We start from the raw sequence: 19,705 nt of genomic DNA, 5'->3' as shown, positions 1-19,705 counted from the left end.
CCCAGGGGTCCCCAGTCCCAGCCCCTTGCCCCTCCCGCACCCCCGGCCCCGTGCCCCCACGGGTCCCCAGTCCCAGCCCCTTGCCCCTGCCGCACCCCCGGCCCCGTGCCCCCAGGGGTCCCCAGTCCCAGCCCCTTGCCCCCCCCGCCCCCCCGCCCCGGAACCCCGCGGCGGCCCCGCGTTGCAGGCCGGAGCCGTTTCGCTGCCGGACTCGGCCAAGATGGCGGCGCCCAGCGGGCAGCGCGTGCGGGGCGGGCGCTGAGCGCGCGGAGCCCGGGCCATGGCCGGCCTGACCCTGCTGGTGCGCGGCCTGCCCGCCTCGGCCCGCGGCCCCCGCCTGGAGCAGCTCTTCGGCCAGCTCGGCCCGCTCAAGCGCTGCTTCGTGGTGACCCACAAAGGTGGGGCGGGGGGGGAGCGGGAGCCGAGGGGCGGGGGGCCTGGAGGGGCGGGGGGGGGAGCGGGAGCGGGAGCCGAGGGGCGGGGGGCCTGGAGGGGCGGGGGGGAGCGGGAGCCGAGGGGCGGGGGGCCTGGAGGGGCGGCGGGGGGAGCGGGAGCCGAGGGGCGGGGGGGCCTGGAGGGGCGGCGGGGGGAGCGGGAGCCGAGGGGCGGGGGGCTGGAGGGGCGGGGGGGGAGCGGGAGCGGGAGCCGAGGGGCGGGGGGCCTGGAGGGGCGGGGGGGGAGCGGGAGCTGAGGGGCGGGGGGGGAGCGGGAGCCGAGGGGCGGGGGGCCTGGAGGGGCGGCGGGGGGAGCGGGAGCCGAGGGGCGGGGGCCTGGAGGGGCGGGGGGGGGAGCGGGAGCCGAGGGGCGGGGGGCTGGAGGGGCGGGGGGGAGCGGGAGCCGAGGGGCGGGGGGCCTGGAGGGGCGGGGGGGGAGCGGGAGCCGAGGGGCGGGGGGCCTGGAGGGGCGGGGGGGGAGCGGGAGCGGGAGCCGAGGGGCGGGGGGCCTGGAGGGGCGGGGGGGAGCGGGAGCCGAGGGGGCGGGGGGCCTGGAGGGGCGGGGGGGGGAGCGGGAGCGGGAGCGAGGGGCAGGGGGCCTGGAGGGCGGGGGGGGAGCGGGAGCCGAGGGGCGGGGGGCCTGGAGGGGCGGGGGGGGGAGCGGGAGCCGAGGGGCGGGGGGCCTGGAGGGGCGGCGGGGGGAGCGGGAGCCGAGGGGCGGGGGGCCTGGAGGGGCAGGGGGGGAGCGGGAGCCGAGGGGCGGGGGGCCTGGAGGGGCGGGGGGGGGAGCGGGAGCGGGAGCCGAGGGGCAGGGGGCCTGGAGGGGCGGGGGGGGAGCGGGAGCCGAGGGGGGGGGGGCCTGGGGAGGCGGGGGGGGGAGCGGGAGCGGGGGGCGGGGGGCCTGGAGGGGCGGGGGGGGAGCGGGAGCCGAGGGGCGGGGGGCCTGGAGGGGCGGGGGGGGAGCGGGAGCCGAGGGGCGGGGGGCCTGGAGGGGCGGGGGGGAGCGGGAGCCGAGGGGCGGGGGGCCTGGAGGGGCGGGGGGGGAGCGGGAGCGGGAGCCGAGGGGCGGGGGGCCTGGAGGGGCGGGGGGGGGAGCGGGAGCCGAGGGGCGGGGGCCTGGAGGGGCGGGGGGGGAGCGGGAGCCGAGGGGCGGGGGGCCTGGAGGGGCGGGGGGGGAGCGGTAGCCGAGGGGCGGGGGGCCTGGAGGGGCGGCGGGGGGAGCGGGAGCCGAGGGGCGGGGGGCCTGGAGGGGCGGGGGGGAGCGGGAGCCGAGGGGCGGGGGGCCTGGAGGGGCGGGGGGGGGAGCGGGAGTGGGAGCCGAGGGGCGGGGGCCTGGAGGGGCGGGGGGGGAGCGGGAGCCGAGGGGCGGGGGGCCTGGAGGGGCGGCGGGGGGAGCGGGAGCCGAGGGGCGGGGGGCCTGGAGGGGCGGGGGGGGAGCGGGAGCGGGAGCCGAGGGGCGGGGGGGAGCGGGAGCCGAGGGGCGGGGGGCCTGGAGGGGCGGGGGGGGAGCGGGAGCGGGAGCCGAGGGGCAGGGGGCCTGGAGGGGCGGGGGGGGAGCGGGAGCCGAGGGGCGGGGGGCCTGGAGGGGCGGGGGGGGAGCGGGAGCCGAGGGGCGGGGGGCCTGGAGGGGCGGCGGGGGGAGCGGGAGCCGAGGGGCGGGGGGCCTGGAGGGGCGGGGGGGGAGCGGGAGCGGGAGCCGAGGGGCGGGGGGCCTGGAGGGGCGGCGGGGGGAGCGGGAGCCGAGGGGCGGGGGGCCTGGAGGGGCGGTGGGGGGAGCGGGAGCCATGGGGCGGGGGGCCTGGAGGGGCGGGGGGGGGCAGCTGGTGCTATGGTTTGAGGGCTGTGGCAAGCAGGAGCCATGTGCTCCCTGGGGGTGGGAGGGGGGAGGGAAGCGAGCAGGCTGAGCTCGGGGCAGGAGAGCTGGGGTCCCCAGGGAGCAAGGCAGGGGACCGGGTCTTGGGGCCCCCAGTTGTGGCAGGGAAAGAGCCCAGTTCCCCTGATGGGGAAGCGGGAGCTTGTCCTGGTGGGGCGGGTGGGGGAGGCCTGGAGTTGTGGGGGGTGCAGGGGGCTGCACCTGGAAGATTTCAGGGGAGGGGGGAGAAGGCGAGTCTCTGGATCTCATCACCTGGAGTCTCCGGGAGTTGTTTTGGGCGGATCGGATCCTTGGCCCTAGGGAGACCCTGTCCCAGCCCCCACACCCCATGCCTTCCCTTTTGTTCCTCTGTGGCCACTAGGCAGCATGCCCTGGCCAGCCCTAAGGGTAGGGGCTGGGGGGTTCAGGAAGTAGCTTGGACATAGAATCATAGAATCATAGACTATCAGGGTTGGAAGGGACCCCAGAAGGTCATCTAGTCCAACCCCCTGCTCAAAGCAGGACCAAGTCCCAGTTAAATCATCCTAGCCAGGGCTTTGTCAAGCCTGACCTTAAAAACCTCTAAGGAAGGAGATTCTACCACCTCCCTAGGTAACGCATTCCAGTGTTTCACCACCCTCTTAGTGAAAAAGTTTTTCCTAATATCCAATCTAAACCTCCCCCATTGCAACATGTCCTAGCAGAAAAGGGCTTTCAGCAGCTTTCCTGCTAAGGGGTCTCCCCACTGCGAAGCCTGGTGCCCTAGAACACCCAGAGGCCCCACCCGCCCCCAGGGGCCCTTGGCAGAGCCTGGTCGGGTGCCGGTCACACTGCTCTTCTCTTGCAGGCAGTGAGACCTGCCGTGGGTTTGGCTACGTCACGTTCTCCCTGCTGGAGGATGCCCAGCGAGCCCTCAGGGAGGTCACCACCTTCGAAGGCCATGAGATCAAGGTGGCTGTTGCGAAGAAGAAGCTGAGAGAGAAGCAGCAGCAGCAGCCACCGGGTGAGTTGGGAACAGCCTGGCTCTGTCGTTGTGATGGCAGCGCGGACCCTGGCGTTGCAAAGCAAACTGCTGTCTGGGAGCTTGGCACCTGTTGGCATGGGTGCTGGCTCCACGGTGCTGGAGACGGACTCTTCTCTCTGCCCACGGTGTGGGGGTGCTGCCGGCAGTGTCTGTGCGAGCCCCCCACGCTATGTGTCTCAGCTCTGCCCTGGAGGGGAACGGAGCTCAGCCCCCACACGGGGCCAGTTAGTCCCCCTTGTGCTGGTGTCCTTTGTGACGTGGGCACCTGTCTGTGGAGAGCTCCTCTCCAGCTCCCATGGCGTGCAGGCCAGCCAAGGGCAGCCTGACTGCCATAGTGCAACTGGGGAAGAAACCCTTCATCCCACGGCTGCTGTGTCATTCGTTGTGATCTCTGACCGGTACGTGGCTGGGGGAAGAGTGGGGTGGATGTTGGTCAGGGCACAGGGTTCTCCCCCTGCTATGTCCACAGACTGCCCTGGGTTCTGTAACTCGTGTCTGCAGATACACGTGGTTGAAGGGAGCTGCGTGACAACGCAGCCCGTAGCAGGCAGGCCTTGCGCGATCGTGCTCACTTGTGGTGTTCTCTGTTCATTAGACGCCTCGGAGACCCCTCCAGAAGAGCAGAAGCCGAAAAAGCCAAAAGGGGCCCCTAAGAAAGCCAGGCTGATCATCCGCAACCTGAGCTTTAAGGTAGGAGCGGTGAGCGGGATCACTGGCCCTACAGCGTGCCAAGGGACTCTGCGAGGCGAGATCGCAGCCCAGGGCTCGGACTCGGACATGCGGCATCTCTGGTGCTGTCTGTGTCTAGCACATAGCTACAGCAGGGCGATGAAATGAGGCGGGAGGTGGCACGTGCTGGGAGTTGCTTCTGGAGGGTTCTGGGGTTTATAACCTGTCGCTGTCTTTCTACTGGCGTCGGGTGGAACTGGCTTCAGAGCCCAGCCGAGCTGTTCATGTATAATCCTTGTCGTGGAGTCCCCGGGCGATGCCCTGGAGCTGCTCCCTACAAAGCCAGGCAGGACTCTGGGGAGTCTCCTCTCTGGGAGCAGCCTGTCTGCAGGACCCACAGCTCACCCGGCTCCCCCTTCCTGGGTCTGACCTCGGAGCATCCAGCATCCCCTGCCCCTCCGTGCGCTTCCCACAGCGAGTCCGCCCAGGCGGGGTCCTGGGGAAACCAGAGGGTCCTGCCCCCCAACTCCGCAGTCAGACGAGACTCTCAGCCAGCAAAACAGAAGGTTTATTGGACAACAGGAACATGGTCTAACACAGAGCTTGTAGGTGCAGAGAACAGGACCCCTCAGCTGGGTCCATTTTGGGGGGCAATGAGCCAGACAACCCCGTCTGCACTACACTCCTCCCAACTGACTCCCCCTCCAGTCCCCCTCCTCTGGGCTTTGTCCCTTTCCCTGGCCAGGAGTTCCTTTGTTCTCCAACCCTTTAGCTCTCACCTTGCAGGGGGGAAGGACCAGGCCATCAGTTGCCAGGAGACAGAGTGTCGGCCATTTATGTACCCTGGCCCTTTGCTCTGCAACATTCACACCCCCTTATCCCACCCCCTAGAGACTTAAGAAATGCCTAGGGGAAACTGAGGCATCCCTACAGTATTTAGAGGAAACATTAAGAACAGTCCCACTTTGTCACACCTCCAGTGGGCACTAAGGGCACTGTCCATTCCTAGAGGGCTGCCCACAGTGCTGCTTGGCCCTCCCAGCCCATCACCCCACGGAGTGAGGCTCAAAGCTGGCAGTGCAGAGCACTACTCCGGCCTCTGTTCATGGTGAGCTCAGAAGTTTTATTTACCTGGCAGGAGGAGGCTTTTAACCCCCCTCGCTCAGCCCAGCTGCCCGTGTTTGGGGTGAAGCCTCCAGCTGCGTTGCTCCTGCTTCCTCATCGGTCTGACCCCTCCTTGTTCTCCCCAGTGCTCAGATGATGACCTGAAGGCTCTGTTCTCTCCCTTTGGAGCTGTGCTGGAGGTTAACATTCCCAGGAAAGCAGGTAGGGCTTAGCTGGCTGCCAGCGACAGGGAAGCCCATGTGCTCCACGTGGGGAAAGTCAGAGCCATCGGCCAAGCTGCCTTTGCTGGGGGCCACTGGGGGCTCAGGTCACTCGTTTGGGTGCCAAACGTCAGAGCCGGCGTGTGATCATCCTGGCCATTGGTATCTTAGACGCCGGGCCTGTTGGTAAAGCCCTTTCCAAGTGAGACCCCCATGTTACAGATGGGGAGCGCCTCGCTCCGGGACACCTCAAGGTAGCAGGAAGAGACCCCAGCTCTCGGATTTCCAGCACAGCATCCTGGCTGCTTGACCACGCTGCCTTCTTGTTAGTTCCTGTGTCATCCACGGCTTGGTGAGGGCTGTTCCCCGGGGCTTGTGTCTGTTTCCCAAGCAGCAGTGTTTCTACCACCGGATCCTTGCACGTGCTAAACAAGAAGCAGGAATGGGGAGGAAGGGGGTTGGGACATGCCAGTTTGGGGGCTGCTAGGCTGGACTCTGTCTGTGCCCTCCCAGCACCCCTGGGGTTTAGTCCTGGAGTAGACCGAGCTTCTGGGGCACCCCCTGAGCATGTCCTGGAGGGGATAGCTGAGCCCTGGGTTCCCCGACCTCCTGGGCCCGGTGCGCTCTGAGCCCTGAGCCTTAGAATCATAGAATATCAGGGTTGGAAGGGACCTCAGGAGGTCATCTAGTCCAACCCTTGCTCAAAGCAGGACCAATCTCCTTGGTCTCTTGCAGACGGGAAGATGCGGGGCTTTGCCTTTGTTCAGTTCAAGAACATCCTGCAAGCGGGGAAGGCCCTGAAAGGGATGAATATGAAGGAGATCAAAGGTGAGCACCTCCTTGTCCCCGGCCTGCCCTGCTGTGCAAGACCTGGGCACTGGGCACTTCCAGAAATCACCTGCAGCATTGGGGTTCTGGGAAAGGCGCCTGCGGTTTGTCCCACTGCAGAGTCTTGCGCTGGCCTCCTGGGGTTCATCGGAGCCCAGATGTCATCAGCCTTGAGGGAAAGCCGAGGCAGCGGCTCTGTGGAACTGCCAAACCGCTCCCCTGCACTGGAGCTGCGGCTCGGTTCAGTGGGTACGTCCTGCGCTTGGCTCTGGCGGGCGAGTAGCGAAGGCTCCTCCTGGCACTGTCCCCTGGGCTCAGCTCTAGCTGCCCCCCCAGCGTAACCCTCTGGCTGGGTTAGCCCGTCTCAGTGCCGCTTGCCCAGCGAGCTGGGGCCTGGCTCTCCTGGCAGCTCTCCTTGTCTCCCGCAGGGCGCACAGTGGCCGTGGACTGGGCAGTGGCCAAGGATAAGTACCGAGCTACGCAGGCAGGACCTCCCTCCGGTCAGTGACCTGCTGTCTGGGCGTTGGCAGCACAGCTGCCCTGGCTGGGTGGGAGCGCTGGGATGGGCCGCTGTCAGGGTGGCTGCTTTTCACAGACATGTGGAACTCCCTGCTGCATGACATGGCTGTGGGGTGCTGGCTGGTTGGTTACTGTCATGGACTCTCAGGCCCCAGGCTCTCTCATCTCCATATGGTCCCTAGGAGGAACCCCCTTCAGTGTGACAGCCTTCCGTGAAGGTTGGACTCTCCAGGGTTAGGCCCTTTGGGACCGTACCTCTGAGTCTTCACCACGCCTGTCTCACTATGGGCCCCCTCAGGGAGTCCACTCTCTCTGGCCCCCCGGGGCCTCCACACTCAGAGGGAGCAGTGCACCTGATCACCTCTGAAACACCCCTGAGGGTCCTGAGCCCAAAGCTGGGGCACTGAGTTGTCTTGCCTGGCTGACCCCACTTACTTGGGCCTCCCCTACCCCATCTCTCCACCAGTACCACGCCACGTGTGAGCCAGAACCCGGGGCTTGCAGGCTGTTCTGGTCTGCGGCTCAGAAAGAGGGTGGCCCAGTGGTTAGAGCGCTGGCCTGGGGCTCAGGAGAGCTGGGGTCTATTCCCAGCTCTGCCACAGCTGCCGGGTGACCCTGCCTCAGTTTCCCATCAGTACCACAGGGCAGTTACCCTTCCCTGCCACTTGTGTGTGTGGGAGGGTGTGTTGTGTCCCTGCGTGCGTGTGCAGCTGTGTGACGCGGGGAAAGAAGCGTCTCGTTCCTGGCTGGATTTCTCTCCCCTGCCACGCGTGGCTCTTCCTCTGCATTTGTTAGCCACAGCGGCTCTGTGACCGTCCTGAGGGAAGTGAGTGTAATGAAACCGGGGGGGGGGGGGGGAGGCTGCCTCTTCCGTGGGGCACTGGCTCATTGCCCTTGGCCATTCTCACCTCAGGGGGCAGGGAGGAGAAGCCCAGCCAAGCCCAACAGCAGGACTTGGGCTCCGAGAATGCCAGCGAGGAGGAGGATGAAGAGGAAGGTGAAGGGCTGGGATCGGACGAGCCATCCAGCTCGCAGGTGCCGGGACGGTGAGCGAGTGACAGACCTGTTCCCAGGCTGCAGAGGGTGCAGCTGGCTGGATCTTGGGGTGTCTCCATGGGGAGCCTCATCAGCACGGACATCACACCTATAAGTGTCCCATCAGCCACCTGTGTGACCAGGGCATGGCCCGCGGGCAGCGTGTCACGGCGCAGCACAGCTCTGGGAGCCAGGGCTGCTTTATGGCACTGTAGGCACGTCCCCGTTGGCAGCTCCTGGGAGGCTGCACCCTTGACTCCAGACCCTGTTGTTTGCAGAGCTGCTGGGGGCTCGCTTGTTGTGGTTCCCCCCCCCCCCATGCTCCTTCTAACTCTTTCCTCCAAGATGGTTTCCACTCATCACGTCTCCCCTTAAACTCTTTGATGGAGGCACTTGGACTCTGTGGTGCCGGGCGTGGTTCCCACGGCGAGGGCCGGGCTGACTAGCAGGGCCTGGCTCTCCCTGTGGTGTTGTCGTGTCCCCTCCATTTTTGTCCCTTGCCCCAGTTCTTTGCTCGGGGGTTTGCCACGTCGTAGGATCCTGGATGCTGCGCTAGCAGCAGCTGGGCCTCTGGGACCCCAGGCCCCCCTGGCATGGGGCTGTTCATCAGCTGTGCTCCCCAGCCAGCACGTCCTGCCCTCCCAGCTCTGTTCCTTCCCGGCCGGGCCGGTGGCTCTCCTGGCTGCTCAGCCCCTGGCTCTTGCTGTTGCAGGCTCGGGAAGGGCACAGCGGCCGCCCCTGCAGACAGCAGCGAGGAGGAGAGCGAGGTGGAGAGGGAAGAGCCCGAGGGCTCAGACAAGAGCACTGTGGGCTCAGAGGAGGACGATGAAGGTTTGTTCTGTTACCATGTTGGGGCGCTTTGCTCGGAACCAGCCCGGCTGCTGGCGAGGACAAAGGAGCTGGGGTCTCCTGGGTGCTGCCCCCCCCGGGAGTGGGCTGCACGCCAGCCCGGGCCCTGTGTGCATGCCCCATGGCTTGAACCCACACACCAGGAATTGCCCCAGTTGCGCAAGGATCCCGGACCCTCTGTGCAGTGAGTCGTAGCAGTGACGGGAACACGCACACGGGGGCAATGGGATGTAGGGTCCCAGCCAGCTCAGACTCGGAGGGGTGTCATGTGGGTCACAGAGCAGCTGCTGCATGGGAGCCACTGTTCCTCGAACTGCCTGGCCAGCGTTGAACTGGGCACCTGGAGGGCAACCCTGGGCAGGTAGGGCTCTGGACTGACCTCCGTGAGGTGTCCTGGGGGTACCCAGGGCTGGGAGGTGCCTCACTTCCCCCTGACCTTAGTGTGCGGGAGCTCCCGCTAGGCTCGCTGTCCCTCTGCGGCTTAGCCAAAGGCAGCCCCAATTCCCTGCAGCGCCCAGCCCCTGGTCTAGCCACTCGCAGCCTTCCCAGATCTGCTGCTCCCCAGGGACCAGGACAGCCCAGCGTTTGGCGTCCCTCGCGGCGCTTCGCTAGGATGATAGCGGAAACAGCCCAGAGGAGAGGGGCAAGCAGCTGCAGGCAGGAATATTGGGAACCAGCGGGAATATTGGGAACCTCACGTGTCAGATCAAATTATCCCAGGGGTTCTAGAGCCGGGACACTTGTGTGTCATACAGAGCACAGCTCCTCCCAAAGCCTGTCCAGCGCATTTCTCGACATAGGCCTCGTGTGCTGCCCTTTGGGGACTTGCTGTGCATGTATCTGGCCATGGGGTCCCTGTAAAACTCTGTGGGTCCCCTGTGCCCTCTGCTGGTGGCATCCAGGGGTCCCTGGGTCACAGACTGGGGCTCTGGGTTCTGTTCCTGGTTCTGCTGCTGGCTCCCTGGGTAACCCAGGGGGTAGTGCACAGGGCGCTTTGCCCTTGCCGTGGTTAATATCTTCTTCCCCTTTAACACCTCTGTCGTCGTCCCCCCCCCCTCCACAACAGGCTGTACCTGGTGCACCTGCCTAGCCCAGAGGGGTGAAAGGGCTGGGTCAGCCATGCCCAGTGCTTCCTGTTCCGGCCTGCAGCGCTGGCTGAGATGCTGCGTTAGTGAGTGGGAGGGTTTGGCCGGAACCCTCCCACGCTGTCACACCCCAGCGACTAGCAGGGGGTTGGAGAGCCCAGCCCGTCCCCCGCGCAGTCTGGGGCCCGAGTGCTGAGCTCATCAGGGGCGATTGTGTGCCCTGGGCAGTGACTGCGTGGCGGGTGGGAAGAAGCAGCTGCCCCGGGTGTCCTGTGCCCAGGACTCTGCCTGGCTTTCTTCTAGATGCCGATGTGGCCGGGAAGAGGAAGAAGGGCCCGAAGCGGCCGTCCGATGTCGCCGAGGGGAGGACTGTCTTTGTCAGGTGGGTAGTGACCCGACACGAGTGCCTCTGACTGCTGGAGCTCTGGGCAGGGGGTGCACAGGCCTCTGAGAGGCAGGGAAAGCTGTCTGCGGCTGGGAAGTGTGAGGATACCGGAGTGGGGAGATGGGGTGGGCACTGGCTAGCTTTGGGGGCGTGCTTTTTCCCAGAGATAGTGGGGTGCTTGGCCCAGAGCTCATGGCGGGGCGACCCTGCCACAGTTCCCCCTGCTCTTGGGCTGGCACCATGAGTCCCACCCGCCTCCCCGGAGCACTCTGCTTTACCCCGGGCTGGCTGACGGGAGCTGCCCTGCAGACTTCCTGCTCCATAGTGTGTAGATGGCGCCCCCACCCCACTCCGCTCCCTGCCTGTGGAGAGGAAGCAGCTGGGATTGTGGCCTTGACGCCGTTTCTCATTCCCCCATAGTGGCTGTTCTTTCCAGCCCTGATCACATTGGGGCGCTCGCCCCACGGGGCGTTTCCTTGGCCCTGTAGCAGGAGTGTGGAGTGAGCTGTGTGACTTGGGCTCTGCTGCCATCCTCCCTGCGCTGGGGCTGGGCACACTAACCCTGCCGCCCTGCCTGGGCTCCATCCCTGCCGCAGGACCCTCCATACCCCCTGCCACGGGACTCTCCTCTCTGAGCCAGGGGACCCCTCCAACACATCCCATGTGCTGCGGGACCCTCCCCTACCCCTGCTGTGCCACGGGACCCCCCTCTGCACCCTGCTGTTGGGAACAGTCAGTGGCTCCTGTCTCCTTAGGCGGTGTCTGTGGGATGGGGGGTGTCTGGAGAGCCCCTGGCAGAGGGCAGGGCTGGGCCTGGGTGTGCAGTGCAGTGCAGTTGGCTGCCACCATCTCCTCTGAGGCTACTGGGGGCCACGTGGGTGGCTGGGTCAGTGGTGGGCATTGGGTGCTGCTTGGGGAGCCGCAGGCAACGGCAAGCCTCACGGTGTGGTGCACCCGGCAGGAACTTGGCCTTCGACACGGAGGAGGAGGAGCTGGGCGAGATGCTGGAGCGGTTTGGGGACCTCAAGTACGTCCGCATTGTCCTGCACCCGGACACAGAGCATTCCAGAGGTAACACCTGCCTCGGGCCAGGGGAGACCCCGCCAGGGCCCCCGATCCCACAGCAATACTGAGTAGCCTGGAGTCAGCCCCAGGGAACAGCCACCCCACCCCCACAGTCGCTGCCTGGGCCCCAGCCAGGCGCGTAGCTGGGGTTAGCTGCTGCAGTGCCCCTGCCCAGGCTGCTGCTCGGCGTCATTCAGGCCTCTACTGTGGCCACGCTCCTGCTGGCCTTCCGTGTGCCCCAGGCGGGCAGGGAGCCAGCGGAAGGGACTGGGGAGGTGCATAATGGGAGGCAGGGGCTGTGCAATGCCAGGGAGTGGGGCAGGGGAGGTCTGGGGTATGGGGAGCAGGGGGGTGCAGCTTTCGGAGGGTAGTGGTGGGGGATGTGCTGGGGAGCAGGGGGGTACGCAGTGCCGGGGGGCATGCTGAGAAGCAGGAGGGTGTGCAGTGGTGGGGGATGAGGCAGGGGAGGTCTGGGGGGGTGGGGAGCAGGGGGGTGCAGCATTCGGAGGGTAGTGGTGGGGGTGTGCTGGGGAGCAGGGGGGCACGCAGTGCTGGGGGACACGCTGAGGATCAGGGGGGTGCGTAGTGGTGGCGGATGAGTCAGGGGAGGTCTGGGGGATGGGGAGCAGAGGGGTGCGCATTGCCAGGGGGCGCGTGCTGGAAAGCAGGGGAGCACGCAATGTTACCCGCACAAAATTCTGTTACTCACACACTCAACGGCATTACCCAGTTCCTAAAGCTCCGGGCGAAAATCACCTAACTTTACTCCTCCATGGGCTCTGGGCTCTACTTTGTGGGCTCTGGGCAAACACCCTTTCCCTGTGCGGTAGCAGGGAGCGGGGGGAGTGGCTGCTCCCCTTCTGAGCACAAGTGGTGCCTTTTTAATGTATAGGCACCTCTTAACATTTTTGCTCACCCAACGGCGCTCCGGCTCCTCACTGGCGCCCGGCAAGTACAAGCGGGTGGCACTTTTTAATGTCCACTGCCCCGTTCGCTCCACCTAGCTACGCCACTGTCCCTGTGGACTCCAGAGCTTAATCTTTTGCAGGTTTAGAGGGTTTTTCACCAGTGAAAGAGCCTTACACAATAATATCCTATGTAACCACTTTATTAACAATCACCAAAACCAGAGTGCACACGCTACACATACAGTCCTCACCACTCCCAATAAGACAGATGAACTTTTCTTGATGGCCAGTCAGGATCAGGTCCATCTAGGGGACTCCAGTTTCTGCACCGTGTGGTTGGCAGGGTGTTGAGGTTTGGCAGCTCTGATGTTGGGGCCATGTGCTGGAGTTGGTTCCAAAGAACTTCCTCATGGACCCAGTTTATATAGTGAAATTTGATTCCTGCTTCACCGTACCTTGACCGATAATTGTACTGAAATGTTACTAACCAATCCTAACATAGTGTAACAAAAATTCTTTAACCAATCCGATCCCACCACCTTAATTAATTTACACCTAGCAAAATTACTCACTCACCAGACAGGAACAATCAAAGAACCAGACAGAGACCATACAGATAAATGATAGGACCATAATGACAAAGCAATAAAGAAATGAGGATTTCATAACCACAGCTATTGATAAGTGAGTTCTTGACAGACAGACGCTATCCAACTAAGTTTTCTTTAACCATCTTAAGATCTGTTTCTTTATCTGGGGATAGTGGGGGCCATTAGGACGGGGTCTCCTTCTTACCAGCCGGATATTACATTGTTTTAATATAATTTAGATGCAATGTGCGGATGTGACTTCCTGCTTCTCAGCTAATGGTTTCTGTTTAGCTGCTCTTTTAATCTGGCTGCAGATGAAGGCCTTAGGCTTCACAATATGCTACAGACAAAGGCCTGATCCTTACAGCAGTGCCGGGGGGTGGGACCCGTAGGTCACTCCATGGAGGCGCTGGTGAGACAGGCTGCCTGGCACCGTTTCCCAGCTGCCCTGGTGCGCACACAGCCGGGATCTCACCCTCTTGTCTCTTTCCAGGCTGCGCCTTCGCCCAGTTCACCACCCAGGAAGCCACCCAGAAGTGCCTTGAGGCTGCTCAGGACGACAGCGAGGTGAGTGGGGCGCAGGGGAGTCATGAGACCATTGGCCCTCCAGCGGGCCCACATCTGACATGGCTGGGATTGGGGAGAGCCCTGCCCTCCCCTCCCCCCCAGTATCATCCGTAGGGGTGCCCATGGCTCTGAATGCCCCTCAGTGCATCCTCCATGGGGGTAGGAGGAAGACAGATTTCTCCCCTCCTCCCTGGCAGCCTTGGGGCCTGGCTGCCCCATGCTACCGCGTCCCCAGCATCTCATTCGCTGTCTGGCTCCCTCGCAGGGCGGGGGACTGCGGCTGGGCGGGCGCCAGCTGCACCTGGACCTGGCCGTGAGCCGCGACGAGGCCCAGAAGCTGCGAGCCCAGAAGGTGAAGAAGCCGACGGGCACCCGCAACCTGTACCTGGCTCGGGAAGGCTGTGAGTTACCCTTGCTCTGGGGTGACAGGCATTGCTGCCCGCTGGAGATGCCAGACAGGTCCCTTCTCCCTGCAGCTCCCCCTCTGCTGCCCGCCTCCCTGGGAAACCCTTTTTACTGCCTCCTAGTGCCAGGGCCCTGGGACCCCTCCCCATTCCTACCCCACTGCTGATCTCCCCCTCCCCAGCCTAGCTCCCTGTATCCCAATTGTGAACGCTCCCAGCACCCCACGGGGGACGCCTGCCCCTGAACTCCACCCCCCCCCCCCAGCACCCTGGCTGGCCGGGGCCAGTTCGTGCAGTGCTGCGGCTAACTGGCTGTCCCACGGTCTGGAGCGACTCAGGGCAGACTGTCAGAACCCAGGCCCAGTGCCCCAACTCTCAGCGTATTCTGTGATTAGATTTCACCCCGCAGGAACAAGCACTAGAACAGTCCAATCACGGGGTCCTAGACAGTCCCCCGGGGCCCTCCTGCTGGTCTGCCCCTCCGGGGAGCTGGGCTAGGTGATAGCAGGTCCCTTCCGCCAATCATCACAGCAATATTCAGCTTCCTCCCAGGCCCAAAGGGCCAGTCACTTCCCCCAGGCCAAAGACGGCGCCTGTAACACACTGACTGGAGGGTTAGTAGCTAGGGAAAGGGATTGACGAGGTTGAAAACAGGGAACACACATGCCCCAGTGAGTTCCCCTCTCCAATTTCAAAAGGTGCTAAGCAGCTCCCTGTGTCCTCTAGGGCTGACCCACGCCAAGCAGAGTGGGCATCTTCTAGGGGTCGGCATCTTTGCTCCTCAGAAGCCAGAGAGCAGAAAAGATCCAGTTTCTCCTTGTTGCCTCCCAGCTCCTAGCTAGCAGGAGTCTGCGTCCCTACCTCCGCTGCCTCTCTCTCCGTGGCACCCCCAGTGGGCCCCATCAGCACGCGTAACTCCTCGCTGTGGGGCAGGGGTGGCGCTGGCGCTGAGCGTGGGGCCCCGGTCGGTCCCTGGGGCAGCCCTAATGCCTCTCCCTCTCCTTGCAGTGATCCGGGCCGGCACCCAGGCCGCCGAGGGCGTGAGCACGACTGACATAGCCAAGAGAGCACGGGTGAGTGGGCGGGGGCATCCTTGCCAGTGGGCTCTGGGACCTATGCTAGGAAGGCTGCCTGCTCCCAGGGGAGATACAGCAGGCACAGGCTTTGCTTGGGAAGAGCCACTTGGCGGCAGGAGGGCACAGGGCCCCCACAGAGGGCGAGCCACCTGGCACGCTGGCTGGCGGCAGGAGGGCACAGGGCCCCCACAAGGTTCATGGGGCTGGCGTGCTGGGCTGGCATCAGGAGGGCTTGGGGCCCCCATAGCTTGCATGGGGCTGGGGCCCTGGGCCAGCGGGGTGTCTCAGGCAGAATACTGCAGTCTTGTGGGGGCGGCAGACCTGGCTGGGCTGGCTCTGTGGCATGGCTCACGCCATCGCCGCCTGTCCCTGGGGCCATCCCGGGTGGCACTCAGCCATGGGTGGGAGGGAGCCCAGGTCTCCCTTCCCCAGCCCATTGTGCCAGGACCCTCTGTCCCCTGGCTGCAGCGCTGCACCGCGGGGGCGCTGTGCTGGGCCCAGGCCGTAAACCCCTCACGGCGCCTGCCCCCTCCCAGTTTGAGGAACTGAAACGCCTGAAACTGAAGGACCAGAACATCTTCGTGTCGCGCACGCGGCTCTGCGTCCACAACCTGCCCAAGGCCCTGGATGACCAGCAGCTCCGGCAGCTTCTGCTGCGTGCCGCCGGCGGGGGACCGGGCCTGCGCATCAAGGAGGTGAGTCCCCGCTGGGGAGGATAGGGATGGGGGGGTGGCTGGAGGCAGCCAGCTGGGCTGGCTCCTGAGCTGGGGAATTATGGGGGGGCAGGGATCTGGTTTGGGAGGCTATCCGGGGTGGGTGGGAGATCTGGCTGGGGGTGTACGGGGGGTTGAGCCAGCTCCATGCAGTGGGGTGGGGCAGGGGTCTGTCCATCCTGCCCTTATCCTCCCGTGCCAGGCGGGTCACTGGTGACACCAGGTGTTCGCTGGGGGAACTGCAGTTAGCTGCTAGCTCAGCCCTCATCTGTCCGAACTGGAGCGGGGCCCTGGTGGGGTTCACGCCGAGGGACTGATTGGTTTGGGGGCTGCGCGTGCCGATCTGAGCCGCTTGGCAGGTGCGTCGTGGTGCCCACGCACAGACCCCCGTGTGCATCCACCAGCAGCGTTGATACCGGCGGGCGCCCTGGAGCAGAGAGGTGACCAGGCCAGGTGCGCCCCGCTGCAGCGGTGCTGGGGGGAGCCGAAAGCCTGGGTGCAGAGCTGTCGCTGCGGCGTGTTGAGGGCAGGTCGGTGGCCGTGGAGGCAGCAACAAGGGAAATGGGCACGTGGCAGTTGAGCCCAAGCACGGAAAGTGACACCATTGCATGTCCCTTCCCATGTGGACGAGGTTCGGAGGAGCCCCCAGGGGCCCTCATGCTGCAGGGCTGCGGCTGGGCTGAGCGTTCCACGCAGTGACGTGCTCCGAACTCCGGCCTCCTGTTTGGCCGAGGGGCTCCTGGGATCCTGGGGGGCCTGCTGGAGTGGGGCTGCTCTAGGGGTCCCAGTGTGAGGGGCTCCCCTGATCCGTTCAGCCCCCCAGGGTGGCCAGGTCAGATCAGAGCTCCAAAGGGGAGCTGGCGGGCCCATACAGGGTGGCGTTAGCGGAGGGCCTGGGGATGGGCCGTGTGCTGTGGGGGTTCCCAGCAGGTCCCAGATGCATCTCATGTCTCTGCAGTGCCGGGTGATGCGGAACCTGACAGCCCCGGCCGGGAAGGGCCGGGGCCAATCTCTGGGCTACGCCTTCGTGGAGTTCGAGAAGCATGAGCACGCGCTGGCCGCCCTGCGCCACGCCAACAACAACCCGCACCTCTTCGGGCCGCACAAGGTGGGTGCCGCATGGGCTGGCTGCTTGAGCTGGATTCCCCACTCCCAGAGAGCTGAGCCCTGGCAGTGCGGGCCAGGGGCCGGGGGTCTCACTGCCCAGAGAGCTGAGCAGGGCTGGGGTGGAATGCGCCACGTTTGGGGCGGTGAGATGCCCACACTGGATGCCAGGCGGAGCGGTTGGGGGGGTCCCGGCTGGAGGGGGGAGTGCTGGCTGTGGGGTGGGGCGGTGAGGTGAGGTGCCCACATTGGGTGCCTGGGGGGGTCCCAGCTGGAGGGGGGAGCGCTGCTGTGGGGTGGGGTGATGAGGTGCACACACTGGGTGCTAGGTGGGGCAGCTGGGGGGGGTCCCGGCTGGAGGGGGAAGCACTGGCTGTGGGGCGGTGAGGTGAGGTGCCCACACTGGGTGCCAGGCAGGGCGGCTGGGGGGGTCCTGGCTGGAGGGGGGAGTGCTGGCTGTGGGGTGGGGCGGTGAGGTGAGGTGCCCACACTGGGTGCCAGGCGGGGCGGTTGGGGGGTCCCGGCTGGAGGGGAAGCTAGCTCTGGCTCTGTGCCTGGGGCTCTGATCTGCCCCCTCTGCCCCACAGCGACCCATCGTGGAGTTCTCGCTGGAGGACCGCAGGAAGTTGAAGCTGAAGGAGCAGCGGGCGCAGCGCAGCCTGGTAGGTGTCACGACTCCTCCCCGCCAGCTGGGATCCTGCACATACCCTCCCCGGTTGGACTGGGGGCACGTTCCCTGCCACCCAGGGGCCAGGCAGGGTCTGTGCTGCCTTGGAAATGCGACTGACTGGAGGGCGCAGGGTGGGGGCTGGCATTATGGGGCCAGGTTGGGGGGAAGGGCAGTGTGGGGGGAGGGGCAGGGCTGCTGGCATCACAGGGTCAGGGTGTGGGGACCACACAGGCACTGGCCCATCTGTCCTGGTGTGACCAGTATCTGCTGCATTGGTGGCAGCTCACACCCACCCTGGGGCTAGCAGCCAGCCGTGCACGGGGGTGGGGGGCCTTGGGGCTCCTGGCAGCTGGTCCTGGCAGTGCTTCGGGCCAGAATCCCCCGACTGACCCATGAGCACCGGCAAGGGACACTGACCTTCTGTTTTTTGCAGCAAAAGTTGAGGCAGAAGCAAGCGGCAGAGGGGCAAGGACCTCCCCGAGGGACTGGGTCTACAGAGATGCCCCAGAAACTGCCCCTGGGGCCCAAGGGGCAGAAGAAACCCAGGAAGCGGGGCCCCAAGGGGCAGGGAGACATCCCAGGTCCCCAGGGGCAGAAGGACCCGAGGTGCCCCAGGACACAGGGTCCAAAGGGGCAGAAAGATGCCGCAGGTGCCCAGGGGCAGCAGAACCCCAGGAAACGGGGCGCCGAGGGGCAGGGGCCTGGCACCCCCTGGGCTGGCTTCCAGACCAAGGCAGAGGTGGAGCAGGTGGAGCTGCCGGACGGGAAGAAGCGTAGGAAGGTTCTGACTCTGCCGACTCACCGGGGGCCCAAGATCAGGTAGGGGGGGAGGGTGCGCGGGAGTGGGGGTGCACGTGGGAGTTGGTGTCTGTCTTTGTCTCTCCCCGGTCTGGGAACAGCAGGCTCTGGGGGGGGCCCAGCGCTCGCAGTGCGGCTCTGGTCCCCGCCCCGGCGCTCACACTCTCCGCTCTGACCCCAGGAAGCGCGACAGGGGCAAGCCAGCCGTGCCGAAGAAGCCGAAGGCCCAGGCCAGCCAGCGGCGGCAGGAGAAGCAGAGTGTGGCGCCCAAACAGGTGAGCGGGATTTGGGCTGGGCAGACCCAGGGTGCACGGTCCTGTTCATCTTGGGGGCGCTGCGGCAGCAGGAGTGGGGGGGAGTATCTGGCTGGGGTTGGATTCCTGCAGACGGCTGGGCCGGGTGCCGTGCAGGACTCGTGGGGGCAGCGCCCAAAGCCCCCTCCCCACCGGCACCAGCACGTCCCGTCGCAGCGAGTGCTGAGAGACGCTGGTTGGCCCAGGTTGTGCCTTGGCCTGGCTGCATCTCCCGCTGCACATCACCCCCCAGCACACCCCCCTGCCCACCTCCCCCTCCTGCCATCCCTTGTCCCAGCGCCCACCCAGGCCGTTCCTTGAGCAGTGCGCGCCCCGTCCATCCCCCTCCTTCCTCAAAACCTCGGGAGCCCCCTCCCCTTGCCCCACCTGCTCTGCTCCAGCCCTCTGCCCCCCACATCCCCAACACTCCTGGGGACCACTGCAGGATTCCTTCCTCCCCACCCCACTGACCCTTCTGGGCCTGTCCCTGGGATTCCCCCTTCCCCCCCCCCATGCACTACTCCCCAAGGGTGGGGGTGCAGAAACTCTCTATGCAAAGGGCACCCATTGCCCCACGGGCACCTCCTTTGCTGGGCGCAGGAACTGACCCTCCCGCAGCTGGCGGGGGACGTGGCCCTGAGGTGGCACCTGCGGCCCCTGGCGCTGGCTCCTCTGCCCCTGGTACGGGAGGCTGGCGCTCCTCTGCCGGCAGCGGGGCTGAGCCAGGCCTCGCCCTTTCTGTCTCTCGCAGGCACCAGGGAAGAGGCGGAGGCCGGCGGGGGGCCAGGCGGAGGCCCGCTTCGACCAGCTGGTGGAGCAGTACAAGCGGAAGATCTTGGGCAGCGCCCAGAGCGCCCCCGGGGCGAAGAGGAGCAAGTGGTTCGAGAGCTGAGCACTCAGGAGCCTCCAGGGGGGACTTGCCAGCACAGGGACTGTCACGTGGCAGAGCAGTGCCAGCCTGTGCCCCGCAAGGGGATCCACATGTGCCGGGCGGTGCCCGCGCCCTGCACCCTCCCCCATCCAGCTCTGCCACCCCACGGCTGGCGGGGCCCATCCTCTTCTGTTGGTTTCTCAGATTTTTATTAATTTAAATCTTTCTTTTTTTAACCTGGGAAGAACCAAGTCTCATCTTTGGTCATCTGGGGCACTGTGGTGTGGGGAGGGGAGCTGGCCCAGCCCCCTCCCATGGCAGGGACTCTAGCTAACCGGGTGTTTTTCTCCCCTGTGTGCGCCGGGCGTTGCCCTGGTTCTCCAGCTGGCCTTGGCCCCAGGGAGGGGTCTGTCGCAGGGACCAGTGACTGCACGGGCGGCTCGCATCTGGCAGCAGGATCCAGCGAATGCCCCTGCCCATGGGGAGCCAGTGGCTGCTGGCTTAACCCTTATTCCCTGGCCATGGACTGGCAGTACGTTCTGCCCCTGCTAGGCTGCCAGGCCCTGCAGCAGGGGAGTGCGAGCGGGCTGGGTGCACAGGGAAGTGCCCGTGGGAGCATGAGGGGAGGAATGGCCCCACCG

At 65.6% G+C, this 19,705-nt stretch overlaps 1 protein-coding gene across 2 annotated transcripts; it reads left to right on the top strand.

The window, feature by feature from the left end:
* Positions 1–180: 180 nt before the first annotated feature.
* RBM28 (RNA binding motif protein 28) lies at positions 181–19,304 on the top strand. 2 transcript variants are annotated; one of them, XM_043500199.1, is made up of 19 exons: positions 181–398; positions 3,134–3,284; positions 3,904–4,000; positions 5,230–5,305; positions 6,040–6,132; positions 6,561–6,632; positions 7,565–7,697; positions 8,399–8,517; positions 9,924–10,002; positions 10,967–11,076; positions 13,062–13,135; positions 13,401–13,536; positions 14,548–14,612; positions 15,152–15,310; positions 16,287–16,436; positions 17,020–17,094; positions 17,536–17,921; positions 18,082–18,175; positions 18,945–19,304. In XM_043500199.1, the coding sequence occupies exons 1-19, from the start codon at positions 281–283 to the stop codon at positions 19,083–19,085; spliced, it is 2,328 nt and encodes a 775-aa protein (XP_043356134.1). In that variant the 5' UTR covers positions 181–280; the 3' UTR covers positions 19,086–19,304. The 2 variants fall into 2 exon arrangements, with proteins under 2 accessions (XP_043356134.1, XP_038230157.1); XM_038374229.2 differs by having other exon boundaries at positions 3,134–3,289; positions 3,906–4,000.
* Positions 19,305–19,705: the final 401 nt, after the last annotated feature.

The sequence above is a fragment of the Dermochelys coriacea genome, chromosome 1, assembly GCF_009764565.3.
Source record: "Dermochelys coriacea isolate rDerCor1 chromosome 1, rDerCor1.pri.v4, whole genome shotgun sequence".
In the NCBI taxonomy this organism is placed as follows: domain Eukaryota; kingdom Metazoa; phylum Chordata; order Testudines; family Dermochelyidae; genus Dermochelys; species Dermochelys coriacea.
This window is presented reverse-complemented; position numbering and strand designations above follow the sequence as displayed.

Excerpts from the sequence above, each read along its gene's own strand:
- RBM28 (XM_038374229.2), top strand. The coding sequence starts at position 281 with ATGGCCGGCCTGACCCTGCTGGTGCGCGGCCTGCCCGCCTCGGCCCGC. Across the intron at positions 399-3,133 it reads CTTCGTGGTGACCCACAAAG|GCAGTGAGACCTGCCGTGGG; the intron begins GTGGGGCGGGGG and ends CTTCTCTTGCAG. Across the intron at positions 4,001-5,229 it reads TCCGCAACCTGAGCTTTAAG|TGCTCAGATGATGACCTGAA; the intron begins GTAGGAGCGGTG and ends TGTTCTCCCCAG.